The following is a 14172-nucleotide window of genomic DNA, read 5'->3' as shown; positions in this document are numbered from 1 at the left end:
CATCAAATCTAGTCTTTCATCTCAAATGTAGTTTCTGTCAAATTGTAGCTGAACTTTCAGGTCTTCTTTTTAAAGAAAATCCTCCTCTACACCACTTCATCAGGAAGCTGGATTTTATATTTTTAATTCATTTATATCAAATTGTAGAGATTTGCTTTCAGTGTGAGTTTAAGGAACATAATTTAAAAAAAAATGTATTTGAAATGGAATAAACAAATTAAAATGTGTGAAATACCAAGTGTTCCAATACTTTTGAGGGCAACTGAGAAACAGTGAGGAGCAGCATCTTACATCTCATATATAGTGCAGCAGATAAGAGAATATTTAGAGTGGAATCCTGCAGATGTGATACAAGCATCACATTTGGCACAAATAATCCATAGACATGAACTCTTTTTAACAAAACTGATTGACCACTTGAATTTTCAATAGGCAGCTAGGTAGGGGTCAATTGAAGAATTACCCAGGGGTCAAAATTAAAATATGCTCCAGTCATATAGAAAAGTACACCACATTATTTGTCTGATCATAAAGATTCCAAAAAAGGTATAGTTTGTACAGTTTGTGACTGAATGTTATGGAGTTATGAGGTAAAAGCAGCGAGAATGGTGACAAAGGTCAGTTTCAGTTTGTACAGGGGTCAAAAGTTAAAGTTGCTCCATTAATTTTGCTCCAGCTCTATTTGTGCTGAATTTGAGGCTTGTATCACTATTTGAAGGATTGTTTCAGTTATCTGCTCCACTAATAAGCCAACAGAGCATGAACCAGCTGCTGTCTGTTAGTTTAAACGTGTATATAAGACAACCCGAATTAAAGGAGAAATGCTGCTTTTAACAACCTGGACCTCATTTCTGTCATAAAATAGTTGTTTACTCACCAATTTAAGTTTGGTGTGATTAGAAGTCCATAGTTCAAATGATGTGTTCAGTTCTAATCTGAAGCAAACATTTTTCTTCTTCTACTAAGGTGGATTAGAACCTTTTGTGGTACACAGCACCAACTACTTGACAGGAGGAACCTAACTAGTCAATGTGACTCACTAATTTCAAAATGCAGATCTTTCAAACAGACGTGTGATGCCGTGACATGTCAATCATCTGTGTCCAATCAGATTTCAGGGGAGTCCAGTGAAACCCCGGCTTCCGCTCTAGCTCCAACCATGCCAGGAAGTGTTCAACATTTGACATTTCCTGTTTCACTGTGACTGAGAATTCGGCACTTCCTGTGTGAGTGTGAGCTTGCCACTAAGGTCCTGCGAGATTCCATGAGATCTCGTCTGTCAATCCAGGAGGTGTTTGACATTTGAACATTTCCTGTTTTAATGTGGATTTGAATTTTGTCACTTCCTATTAGGATGCCCTGTACCATGAGTGAGCTTCGTGATGCTTCGCTCATATTATTATCATCATTAGGGCACTACTGTAGACTGGCATCCTGTCTAGGGTTTACCCCCCGTTTCATGCCCTATGACTGCTGGGATAGGCTCCAGTCTACCAGCCACTTGTGGCCCTTGATTGGAGCAAGCGGGTATAGAAGATGTCAGGTCTTGCCCCTGCTTGGTCCTCACCCATCATGTTTGTTGTCAGTCTTTTTATTGATTTTCCTTTTGTCTGCTTTTTTGACAGTCTGATTATTTCACTTTTGTCACAGCTGCTTGTTTTCTGTTCATCACACCATAGCCACATCTTGAGTTCCGTTCTGGTTTAGTTTAGTCTTTGATTTTGGTTCATTACTGCTTTTGTCACAGCTTGTTTTCTGTTCATTACACTTCAGTCACTTTTTGAGTTCTGTTCTAGTTTAGTCTTCATCCTTTACTTTCTGGTTAGTCAGTCACTGTCTTGAGCACATTTGTAAATCAGGTTTTTCTGTACACTCCTGCCACATGTTGAGTTCTGATTTAGTTTAGTTTTGATCCACTGTTTTTGATTGCATTTGATGACTTGTGTCACTAAGTTTATGAGGTCTATTAGATAAGAAACCAACACTTTTATTATTTTTTTAACTATATGGATTTGAATGACGTGCGATTACACCAATCATGCTTGAACCCTCGTGCGCATGCGTGAGTTTTTCACGCGTGTCGGTGACGTCATTTCCCTGTGGGCAGGCCTTGAGTGAGATGTGGTCCCGCCCTCTCGGCTGAATTCCTTTGTTTCACACGCTGCTCGAGACGGCGCGCGTTGCTTTATCAAAATTTTTTCTGGACCTGTGAGGAATATCCGAGTGGACACTATTCGAGAAATTAAGCTGGTTTTCGGTGAAAAGTTTAACGGCTGATGAGAGATTATGGGGTGTTTCTGTCGGTGTAAGGACTTCCCACGGAGCGGGACGTCGTGCAGCGCTTCCAGGCGCCGTCGTCGGCCTGTTTCGACCTGAAAATATCCTAATTTAAGGCTTAATTCACCCAGGACATCGTGAGAGAACAGAGAAGATTCAGAAGAGGCCGGCATGAGGACTTTATGCGGACGTTCCACTGTTTAAGGACATTTTTTAATGAAAGACGTGCGCGCAAATTCGCTGAGTCGTTTCCATGACGACTCGGCGAATCTGTGTGCGCCGCGACAGGAAAAACACCTCTGTGTTGAAAACCATTTGTAAAATTCAGGCGGCTTTTGATGGCTTTCAACAAGTGAGTAACTGAGAAATTGTTTAACAGCTTGGACATGTTCCAACTTGCCCGTTAAGGTTTCCAACGGAGGTGTTTTTCCTGTCGCGACCCCCCGCGGTCGGGTCCGGCCCGACATGCGACTCTGCCCGCACGTTCTTTCATTACAAAATGTCCGTTAACAATGGAATGTACGAATAAACTCCTCAAGCCGACTTCTTCTAAAAGTTCTCTGTTCTCTGACGACTTACTGGGTCAACAGAGCCTGAAATGTGGAAGTTTTCAACTTGAAACGGCGAGACGCTGCCGCCTCGAAGCGCAGATCGCCGTCAGGTGCTGTGGACCGTCCTTACGGCGACACTACCAGACCAAAATCTCTCATCAGCGGTTAAAATTTTTACCGAAAACCAGCTGAATTTATCGAATGGTGTCCACTCAGTTGTGCCTTACAGTTTTGAAAAAATTTTGATCAAACAAAGCAGCAGTCTCTGAGCCATTCCTAAACAATGAAAAAAACGACGAGAGGGTGGACGACTCCTCACTCAAAGACTGCCCACAGGCGAATGACGTAACCGACAGGCGTGAAAAAACTCTCGCATGCCCACGAGGGTTCAAGCATGTCTGATGTAATCACACGTGATTCAAATGCATATGGTTTTTGAAAAAAAAAAAATAAGGTAAGGTAATAATAAGATACTTTTCTAATAGACCTCGTATTTGTCAGATTTACCACATTTGTTTTCAGTTATATTATTCTTGTCAGTTCCATTCTAGTTTTAGCTTTTGGATTTTCTTGTTCTCCAACCTGATTCTGTTCATGTTTAGTCTCTATGCCGTCTTGGATATTTTAGTATCATTTGTCATGTCCATCTTGTCACTGCACTCCTTTGTCTCTGTTCTCATATTTTCACATCTAGTTTCTTTTGGATCACAGTCACGTCCTCAGATCACTCCATTCTCTTTCCCATCACCTTCTCAGCTCTGTTGGCCACGCCCAGTTTGTATGTCACCTCCTTGTCCACCTGTCACAGCCTTCTCTGTTCTACTCTCTGTTAGGCCACGCCCTCCTCCTGCCTGCACACCACACCTGCTCCATATCACCTCCTAATTAACTCAGTGTATTTAATCCCTGCATGTTTTCTTTTCCTTTGCTTGCTCGTTGATTTTGTTTTCTTCGTCCTGGCCCTCTTGTCAGTTTTTGCTCTCACGTTTTTCTCAACCTCACTTGTATTCTGGTTCTGGATTTTGTCTTTGCTCATGTTACATTGTTTGCTGTGGTATCGAACCCCGCCTGTTTTTTGACAACGCCTCTGCTTATCACCTGCCTGTACCTCTGCAACGCTGACTGCCATTCTGTGTACCAGACCCTGCCTGATTTATTGATAAAGCCTTTTTCTTAATCCACCACCTGCCTGTGTGTCTGCATTTTGTTCCCTACCACCTGCTGAGCCCTGACTACCTGTGAATCATGACAGAAAATGGATGTAGTAATAATAAGAAGAAGACCAATGATGATGATACTACTACTACTATTACTACTACTACTAAAAATAAGAAGAAAAAGAAGAATTCATAATAACTAGCATGTTGTCAGTGGGGATCCACAGGCTCTAGATTGGGTTGTAAAACAGGTAGCTGACATTTTTCAAGGGTGGTAATAAACAATGTTTCTGTGATGAGTTGGAATGATGGCAAACGGCAAATGTCAGCTCTCCCCAGTTTGTTCATGATCAAAGTTATACGCACACAGAGCTTTTTGTCCTTTCTGCATTCTGCTGCAAGCAGGTGCTGTTATTTTTTACACACCCACAAAAAGAGATGGTGGTGGAAGACATTGAATGCACTACTATACACTTCTCACTCATGGTAACGGCAACATGACACTTAACAAAACTAACTACACTAATTGAACTACAAAAAACACAATAAATCAATAAGAGTAACAGTACTGTTAAACTAACATGAACCACAATAACAATTAAAACCCCAAACTTCCATGGTGCATTGCAGCACAATGTCTGTTGTTCACTGTTGTTAGCTAATATCACTAGTTTCTCCAAACATTTTAGTCCTAGCGTTCATCATCGACCCAAAATACATAAACATACCAAACGGCAAATGTCAGCTCTCCGCAGTTTCTCCTTAATCGAAGCCCCCCCCCACACACACACACACGCACGCACACACAGGCCACTTGGCTTTGGTTTTTATAATATAGATAATGATAAAAAAAAATTATAATAACACTAATGATGAAATTATTATGCTGTTGGTGATAATGATACTACTACTACTACTACTAATAATAATAATAATAATAACAATAATAATAATGATGATGATGTTAAAACATACATTCTATGTGATGCTTGTTCACAAAATTCTGCTTATATATGTTACAATGTTACTCATAGAACAGTGCTTCATGAATTAAGATTGAATTTTGTTTTTTGTGCTTTCTGCTGTTTTCTCTTCAGGCCAAACAGCAGAAAATGAAGAACACAGATTAGATGGTACGTGTCACCAAGACAACAGTTTTTCTGAAAGAAAAAAACAAAAAACCAACAAAAAGCAAAAAAACAAAAAAAAAACTCTGATATTACTCCTCTGAAAAGATGCAAGTTATTGCAAAAACAAAATGATGTGATATTCATTTTTCACAAGTTGAAAAACCTAACATTTTGCTGCTGCTGAAAAAATGTAACTCACTGAAAGTTATGAAATGCTCTGATTTGATTAAACTGAAAAATCTGTGAGATTTTTCATGGAAATAAAATAACATTTTGTCTTTGTTTTTCCAACAGTTTCTACTAAGAACCAAAGAATGGATGAAGCTCAAATAGCATTCGGCATTTTCATCCCCATCGTCCTTCTCCTCATCCTCATCATCAGTCTCTATCTCTACTTCTCACAGTATGTTCATCCAGTAAATTCTGCAAATTTTCATTAAAATACACATTAAAGTTACTGCTTTCCATCAGGATTTTAAATGTCTGCAACAGTGCATGTCGCAAAAAACCTCATCACCTGCTATTGCGCGTACCTGTTCATTTACCCTACAGCCACACGTTAGGTACAAGAGACAGCGGCAAAGCGACCAGCTGCCATTCAGTTTCAGTTAGGATGGACGTTTTGCTGTCATTCTGCTGCCAACTAGGTGGGGCCAAAACACAGGAGAAGTCTATCTTATGCAAATGCTTTGCAATGGGACACGGCGACTGCTAATCCAAGTAAAAAGGCACCATGATGTCAGATGGTTGCTCGCTCAAGCAAAATAATCAAAGATGGTGGAAAATGCTCTGAAACAGCTTATTTCTGTATAAATCTAACATGTATGGCTTTTTTTCTTACATATTTTGTAAATGTTAGCAAGGAATAACACTTCTAAATCTAAAAACGCTGTTTTTGTAACCAGATAAAACCTCTGAAGTGATTTATGTGGCATCTTACGGAGATGTTAGCATGTTAACTGACAATACAGGAAGATCACTGCACTCTAAAAAATGAACCACTGTCTCAGTGAGAACAATTGCTGTAACAATTTGCATATATTTTTTAAAAGTTATTTCAACTTAACTAGAGAAGTCTTGTATTGTAATTTGCATTTTGCAAATTGTTAGATCACTTTTTCTCATTGAGACAGCGGTTTGTCTTTTAGTGTGCGAAAGACGTTGGACTTTCAACCAAACTTTGGTTCCATTGAGCAGTCAAGCAGTCCGTCCCTTATAATCTATCGTTTAAACATTGTGCACATTTACACAAGTCATTAACACCATAAAGGACGTAAATAAGCATTTTTAATATGTTGTATCTCCTGAGCTAAAAGTCAGACTGTGCATGTCTCCAGCTTGGAGCACCCTGGAACCTTTCTGTTGGGACTGAGTGGAAAAGTGGTACGGACATTGGAATGGATTTGGGCCAAAGGTCACCAACCAGATCCTGGAGATCACCTACCGTGACTGTTTTTAGTCATGAAAGAAAATAAATAGTCTTGATTAGTCTTAGTATTATTTTATTTTATTTATTATTTATTTATTTTGCCTTCTGTACATCTTCTCTTATTTAGGTTATGTTTCTATTTCAATGAGGGTTGTCTGAAAGTTCTGCTTCCTGTAAAAGTTTCTGCTTTTGAATAACTGGAGCTCTTGGCAAAATTCTATTGTAAAAGCATTAATGGTAAAGGCCCACCAGGTGGAGATATTGCCCCATTTCAAGAACCTTGGGACATCATGGTGACCATTCTGTTGTTTACAGTAGTAGATAAATAAAATACTCACATGAATCTCATATGTTTGAAGCACAAAATATTCTGTTAGGTAGTGTGGCTACTTTTCCACATAGTCCCTTCCCCTTTCCACACACGTTTTTGCATCTTGTCTGTGAAGAAATAGGGCATCTTCTCTCTGCACCAGTGATGCACAGCTGCTTGCACCTGTGCATGGTTTGTGTGCAAGCAACTGTGCATCCCTTCAGGTGTCATTTCAGCTTGGGAAAAAAATCAAAGTCAGGCGACATGGTAAGATCTAAGCTGCTGCAATGCATCCTGTATTTGTCAAGTCATGTGTGGATGAGTATCATCATGCTGAAGAACTGTAACTTTTCCAGGACGTGTGCAGTTTTAGCAGTGTCCACACATCATGTTCATCCATGTTCCAAAAATTCTGTGAGGACTCCGCCATAGCACCTGTAGTTGATGCTGTGCATCTGTGGATGTTCTGGGGCGCCCCCTATGGGCCTGGTCATGCAGACTCATCATGGCTGGATTTTTGCCCTTCAAACTCCTCCCACCTCCTCACTGTATTGATATCTACACAGGTGTCGGCATAGAAACACTCATTTATCAATGAATGTCCACGGGTGCATAATAACGGCACGTTGGTTCATGCCCATGTACCACCTACTGTGTGTGTGAGTCAGCTGCATAAATCAGGCTTTAAATTAATTTAATAAATCATCATAAATTCTAAATTTGATAGCTTAACTATTTTTATATTTATTTTGATAGCACCTGTACCTGGATGTGTTGCTGTATGTGGTTAAATGATTTTAAAAATGTTGAAAACATTAAAGGTTCATTCAGTAGTTTAGCACAGTTGGAACCAAAATGGCACCATGTTCTGAGGTGACGCCACTCTCTCTATGTAGGCACTCTACCCTTCTCATGACTCAAATGTATTGATTGATTGATACTTGATATTTTTCATTCCTCATAATTTTTTTGCATCAGACAGTTTTAACTCATTGGATTTTCTCCTTCGTGCCTGATGTTGTTTTGAAGTAAATCTTTGGTTTCCCGTCTTTGTTCAGGGGACAGAAGAAGCCTCTGCGGTTGCCCTTGTCGTCCAGCTTACCATATAAAAACCTTGGGGCAGATTCCACCTTCAGCAACACCACCTGTGAGACATCAGTGAGTCCAAATGTCTTTCATTCGGTGTGGTTTTACAGCTTTTGTGTGTTTATGTGATGAAGATTTTAATTTGTAATCTTCCACCTGGATGTCCACCTTCTTTTCTGTCTCACGTCAAAACACCCAAACATTGACACTCCAGTGAGCTTAATTATTGTAAAATTCAGTACGGGCTTTGCCTACAGCGGCTGTCTGTCCCTTTGTCCATCCCTCCATCCATCCACCAGTACATCAATCCCTCTGTCCATCCATCCATCTGTACATCTGTCCAGCAGTACATCTAACCAGCCATCCATCCATCTGTTCATCTGTTCATCTACCCACCAATGCACGCAGTGCATCTGGAAAGTCTTCACAGTTTCACTTTTTCCACATTTTGTTATGTTGCAGCCTTATTTCAAAATGGGGTAAATTAATTTTTTTTTTTCAATTAAAATTCTACTCACAACACCCCATAATGGCAACATGAAGAGTTTTGTTGTTGTTTTTGTTGTTTTGAAAATTTATTAAAAAAATAAGAAATCCCATGTACGTAAGTAAGTAAGTAAGTATTCACAGTCTTTCCTCAATACTTTCTTGATGCACCTTTGGCAGCAATTCCAGCCTCAAGTCTTCTTGAATATGATGCCACAAGCTTGGTGCACCTATATTTGCGCAGTTTGGTCCATTCCTCTTTGCAGCACCTCTCAAGCTCCATCAGGTTGGATGGGGAGCGTCAGTGCACAGACATTTTCAGATCTCTCCAGAGATGTTCAGTCAGATTCAGGTCTGGGCTCTGGCTGGGCCACTCAAGGACATTCACAGAGTTGTCCTGAAGCCACTCCTCTTTAATCATATCTTAGATCTTGTTCTGACTTATGGTATGGAAATAGAAGACTTAACAGTATTCCCTGAAAACTCCCTTCTGTCTGATCATTTTTTAATAACATTTACATTTACCCTGATTGACTACCCAGCAGTAGGGAATAAGTTTCATTACACTAGAAGTCTTTCAGAAAGCGCTGTAACTAGGTTTAAGGATATGATTCCTTCTTTATGTTCTCTAATGCCATATAACAACACAGTGCAGAGTAGCTACCTAAACTCTGTAAGGGAGATAGAGTATCTCGTCAATAGTTTTACATCCTCATGAAGACAACTTTGGATGCTGTAGCTCCTCTGAAAAAGAGAGCTTTAAATCAGAAGTGTCTGACTCCATGGTATAAACTCTCAAACTCGTAGCTTAAAGCAGATAACCCGTAAGTTGGAGAGGAAATGGCGTCTCACTAATTTAGAAGATCTTCACTTAGCCTGGAAAAAGAGTCTGTTGCTCTATAAAAAAGCCCTCCGTAAAGCTAGGACATCTTTCTACTCATCACTAATTGAAGAAAATAAGAACAACCCCAGGTTTCTTTTCAGCACTGTAGCCAGGCTGACACAGAGTCAGAGCTCTATTGAGCTGAGTATTCCATTAACTTTAACTAGTAATGAGTTCATGACTTTCTTTGCTAACAAAATTTTAACTATTAGAGAAAAAATTACTCATAACCATCCCAAAGACGTATCGTTATCTTTGGCTGCTTTCAGTGATGCCGGTATTTGGTTAGACTCTTTCTCTCCGATTGTTCTGTCTGAGTTATTTTCATTAGTTACTTCATCCAAACCATCAACATGTTTATTAGACCCCATTCCTACCAGGCTGCTCAAGGAAGCCCTACCATTATTAATGCTTCGATCTTAAATATGATCAATCTATCTTTGTTAGTTGGCTATGTACCACAGGCTTTTAAGGTGGCAGTAATTAAACCATTACTTAAAAAGCCATCACTTGACCCAGCTATCTTAGCTAATTATAGGCCAATCTCCAACCTTCCTTTTCTCTCAAAAATTCTTGAAAGGGTAGTTGTAAAACAGCTAACTGATCATCTGCAGAGGAATGGTCTATTTGAAGAGTTTCAGTCAGGTTTTAGAATTCATCATAGTACAGAAACAGCATTAGTGAAGGTTACAAATGATCTTCTTATGGCCTCGGACAGTGGACTCATCTCTGTGCTTGTTCTGTTAGACCTCAGTGCTGCTTTTGATACTGTTGACCATAAAATTTTATTACAGAGATTAGAGCATGCCATAGGTATTAAAGGCACTGCGCTGCGGTGGTTTGAATCATATTTGTCTAATAGATTACAATTTGTTCATGTAAATGGGGAATCTTCTTCACAGACTAAAGTTAATTATGGAGTTCCACAAGGTCTGTGCTAGGACCAATTTTATTCACTTTATATATGCTTCCCTTAGGCAGTATTATTAGACGGTATTGCTTAAATTTTCATTGTTACGCAGATGATACCCAGCTTTATCTATCCATGAAGCCAGACGACACACACCAATTAGCTAAACTGCAGGATTGTCTTACAGACATAAGACATGGATGACCTCTAATTTCCTGCCTTTTAAACTCAGATAAAACTGAAGTTATTGTACTTGGCCCCACAAATCTTAGAAACATGGTGTCTAACCAGATCCTTACTGTGGATGGCATTACCCTGACCTCTAGTAATACTGTGAGAAATCTTGGAGTCATTTTGATCAGGATATGTCATTCAAAGCGCATATTAAACAAATATGTAGGACTGCTTTTTTGCATTTACGCAATATCTCTAAAATCAGAAGGTCTTGTCTCAGAGTGATGCTGAAAAAACTAATTCATGCATTTATTTCCTCTAGGCTGGACTATTGTAATTCATTATTATCAGGTTGTCCTAAAAGTTCCCTAAAAAGCCTTCAGTTAATCCAAAATGCTGCAGCTATAGTGCTGACGGGGACTAGAAGGAGAGAGCATATCTCACCCATATTGGCCTCTCATTATGGCTTCCTGTTAATTCTAGAATAGAATTTAAATTCTTCTTCTTACTTATAAGGTTTTGAATAATCAGGTCCCATCTTATCTTAGGGACCTCGTAGTACCATATCACCCCAATAGAGCGCTTCGCTCTCAACTGCAGGCTTACTTGTAGTTCCTAGGTTTGTAAGAGTAGAATGGGAGGCAGAGCCTTCAGCTTTCAGGCTCCTCTCCTGTGGAACCAGCTCCCAATTCAGATCAGGGAGACAGACACCCTCTCTACTTTTAAGATTAGGCTTAAAACTTTCCTTTTTGCTAAAGCTTATAGTTAGGGCTGGATCAGGTGACCCTGAACCATCCTTAGTTATGCTGCTATAGACGTAGACTGCTGGGGGGTTCCCATGAGTGCACTGTTTCTTTCCTCTTTTTGCTCTGTATGCACCACTCTGCATTTAATCATTATTGATCGATCTCTGCTCCCCTCCACAGCATGTCTTTTTCCTGGTTCTCTCCCTCAGCCCCAACCAGTCCCAGCAGAAGACTGCCCCTCCCTGAGCCTGGTTCTGCTGGAGGTTTCTTCCTGTTAAAAGGGAGTTTTTCCTTCCCACTGTAGCCAAGTGCTTGCTCACAGGGGTCGTTTTGACCGTTGGGGTTTTACATCATTATTGTATGGCCTTGCCTTACAATATAAAGCGCCTTGGGGCAACTGTTTGTTGTGATTTGGCGCTATATAAAAAAAAAAATTGAAAAAAATTGAATTGAATTGAATTGATATCTTGGCTGTGTGTTTAGGGTCAGTGACCTGCTGAAAGATAAACAGTCACCCTAGTCTGAGGTCCAGAGCACTCTGGAGCAGGTTTTCATCCAGGATGTCTATGTACATTGCTGCATTCATCTTTCCCTCAATCCTGACTAGTCTCCCAGTTCCTGCTGCTGAAAACATTCCCACAGCATGATGCTGCCACCACCATGCTTCACTGTAGGGTGGTGCCTGGTTTCCTCTAAAACATGATGCCAAAGAGTTCAATCTTTGTCTTATCAGACCAGAGAATTTTGTTTCTCCTGGTCTGAGAGTCCTTCAGGTGTCTTTTGCCAAACTCCAGGTGGGCTGCCATGTGCTTTTACTAAGGAGTGGCTTTGTCTTGTCACTCTACTACACAAGGCCTGATTGGTGGATTGTCTGCATAGATGTTGTCCTTCTGGAAGGTTCTCCTGTCTTCACAGAGGAATTCTGGAGCTCTGACAGAGTGACCATCAGGTTCTTGGTCACCTCCCTGACTAAGGTCCTTCTCCCCCGATCGCTCAATTATACTCTAGTAAGGCTTCTGGTGGATCTGAACTTCTTCCATTATGATGGAGGCCACTGTGCTCACTGGGGTTTCAAAGCAGCAGCAATGTTTCTGTACCCTTCCTCATATTAGTGCCTGTAGACAATCGTGTCTTGAAGGTCTACAGACAATTCCTTTGACTTCATGCTTGGTTTGTGCTCTGACTGTCAATTGGGACCTTATATGTAGACAGGTGTGTGTCTTTCCAAATCATGTCCAGTCAATGAATTTACCCCAGGTGGACTCCAGTTAAGCTGTAGAAACATCTCAAAGATGATCAGTGGAAACAGGAGGCATCTGAGCTAGTTTTGGGCTTCATGGCAAAGGCTGTGATACTTATGTACGTGTGATGTCTTAGTTTTTTTTTTCAATGAATTTGCAAAAATTAAAAAAAACTTTTCACATTGTCATTATGGGGTATTGTGTGTAGAATTGTGAAGAAAAAAATTACATTTCATGCATTTTGGAATAAGGGTGTAACATAAAATGTAGAAAAAGTGAAGCAATATGAAGACTTGCTGGATGTGCTGTACCATCTAGCCATTCATTCCGTCCATTGATCCATCAGTGAGACGGAGATTCCACTTTTTTACTTATTTGCAGTGTCAAACTGTATCCTGAGTTATAATCTTCCTGTCACATGTGCATTATTTTTTAATTTATTTACTTACTGTTATTATTTTTCAGTTTGTTCCAGCATGTGTCAGTAAATCCTGTTTCTTTGTCTTCTTTTTTTTTTTTTTTTTGCTTCTTCTGTGGTGGTGACCCTGAAGAACAATGAGGTGAGATGTTCTATTTTGAGGCTGAGCTAAAACAAAGGGTTTTTTTCCCTCTAACTTTCATAAAAAAAAAAAAAAAACAAACAAACAAATCAGCTTATTTCCCAAAATGTTGAACAGGAAATAAGTTCAGAAGAATTAAAATGCAGTTTGGAGTGATTTTTGATCGAAACGTGGTTGCTTGTTGTTTGCTCCATTTCCAGGAAACAAGAGAATATGAGGTTTCAATCTGAAGGCAGAGGTTCAGTTTGGACAGATGGAAGAGCCGTCACCTCTCCAGTGACACGTTGGGTCTGAGACACCTTCACCCTGTTCTTCTCTGAATAGGAGCCGCCTTTATTTCCCCACGGGAACGCTACAACCGCCCCAGGAAAGGCTGAGCCACCGGATTATTTTTCTAGTTCTTCAGCAGCAGCAGTTTGTAGCAGTTTTTAATCTTGTGCTTGCTTCCTGAGGACTTTTCAATGCAAACTAACATCAAAGAAAGCAGAAGGAATCCATGTTACTGCGTACGTACGAGGATACTTCCAAAGTTCTGGGACTCACTCAGGAACCGTCACAGAAAGAGAAGAAGGTCATGTCTTTATTTTCCCGGTGAGGTCGAGAACTTTTTGAAGTCCCCTCAGAACAACCACTCCTCTGTTGTGTTATGTACAGTTTACATCGTACGTCTCCTGCAACTACAATATTTATGTATTTATGGGATGTGTTTGATATGTATGCTCTTATAATTTCACTTTGCAGAATAACTTCTGTTTTATGCATTTATGGGAACACATCCACTTATCGATATTTGACAGGAATCAGAGTGTGCCTTATGTAGAAGGCCATTAGAAAGCAGTGGAAGCATATAAAATATATCACTTTCATATGTAAAGAATGAAAATATTAGTTTCATGTGTTTGCAGAAGTAAATACATTTTTGGATTGTCAGCATCATTATGTTTGTGTTAAAGAGCATTCAAACTGCTGAAAGTGTCACGTTTCCCAAAATAATGGCAAGAAATGTGGCTAATATTACAACCCTGTGTGAATGTAAAAATAAAATCTGACTGAAGTCCCGTCGGGTCGCTGAGCAGATCCGGGCTTTAGAACACAGCAAATCCATGAGTGAAATAAATGTTTAATCTGTCCACATCAGATGATTGGAGAGCTGTAACTCATTTTCATTGCAAAATCTGATTCTATCTCAGTTTTTTATATTCTACAACATGCTGTAGCAGTGTGACGTTTTC

At 39.9% G+C, this 14172-nt stretch overlaps 1 protein-coding gene across 1 annotated transcript in view; it reads left to right on the top strand.

Annotated features, from left to right (window-relative positions):
• The window catches only part of LOC117509313 (seizure protein 6-like), a 458377-nt gene extending 444917 nt beyond the window's left edge, over positions 1–13460 (top strand). Inside the window, exons 16-21 of the mRNA XM_034168976.1 lie at positions 5083–5118; positions 5410–5518; positions 7913–8012; positions 12932–12940; positions 13141–13198; positions 13243–13460. Of these exons, the coding sequence (XP_034024867.1) occupies positions 5083–5118; positions 5410–5518; positions 7913–8012; positions 12932–12940; positions 13141–13170 (284 nt within the window). The 3' untranslated portion in view covers positions 13171–13198; positions 13243–13460. The remainder of the gene's footprint in view (positions 1–5082; positions 5119–5409; positions 5519–7912; positions 8013–12931; positions 12941–13140; positions 13199–13242) is intronic.
• The last annotated feature ends 712 nt before the right edge of the window (positions 13461–14172 follow it).

The sequence above is a fragment of the Thalassophryne amazonica genome, chromosome 4 (genome assembly GCF_902500255.1).
Source record: "Thalassophryne amazonica chromosome 4, fThaAma1.1, whole genome shotgun sequence".
NCBI lineage: Eukaryota > Metazoa > Chordata > Actinopteri > Batrachoidiformes > Batrachoididae > Thalassophryne > Thalassophryne amazonica.
Note: the sequence above shows the minus strand (reverse complement) of the source record. Positions and strands in the feature narration are given on the sequence as shown.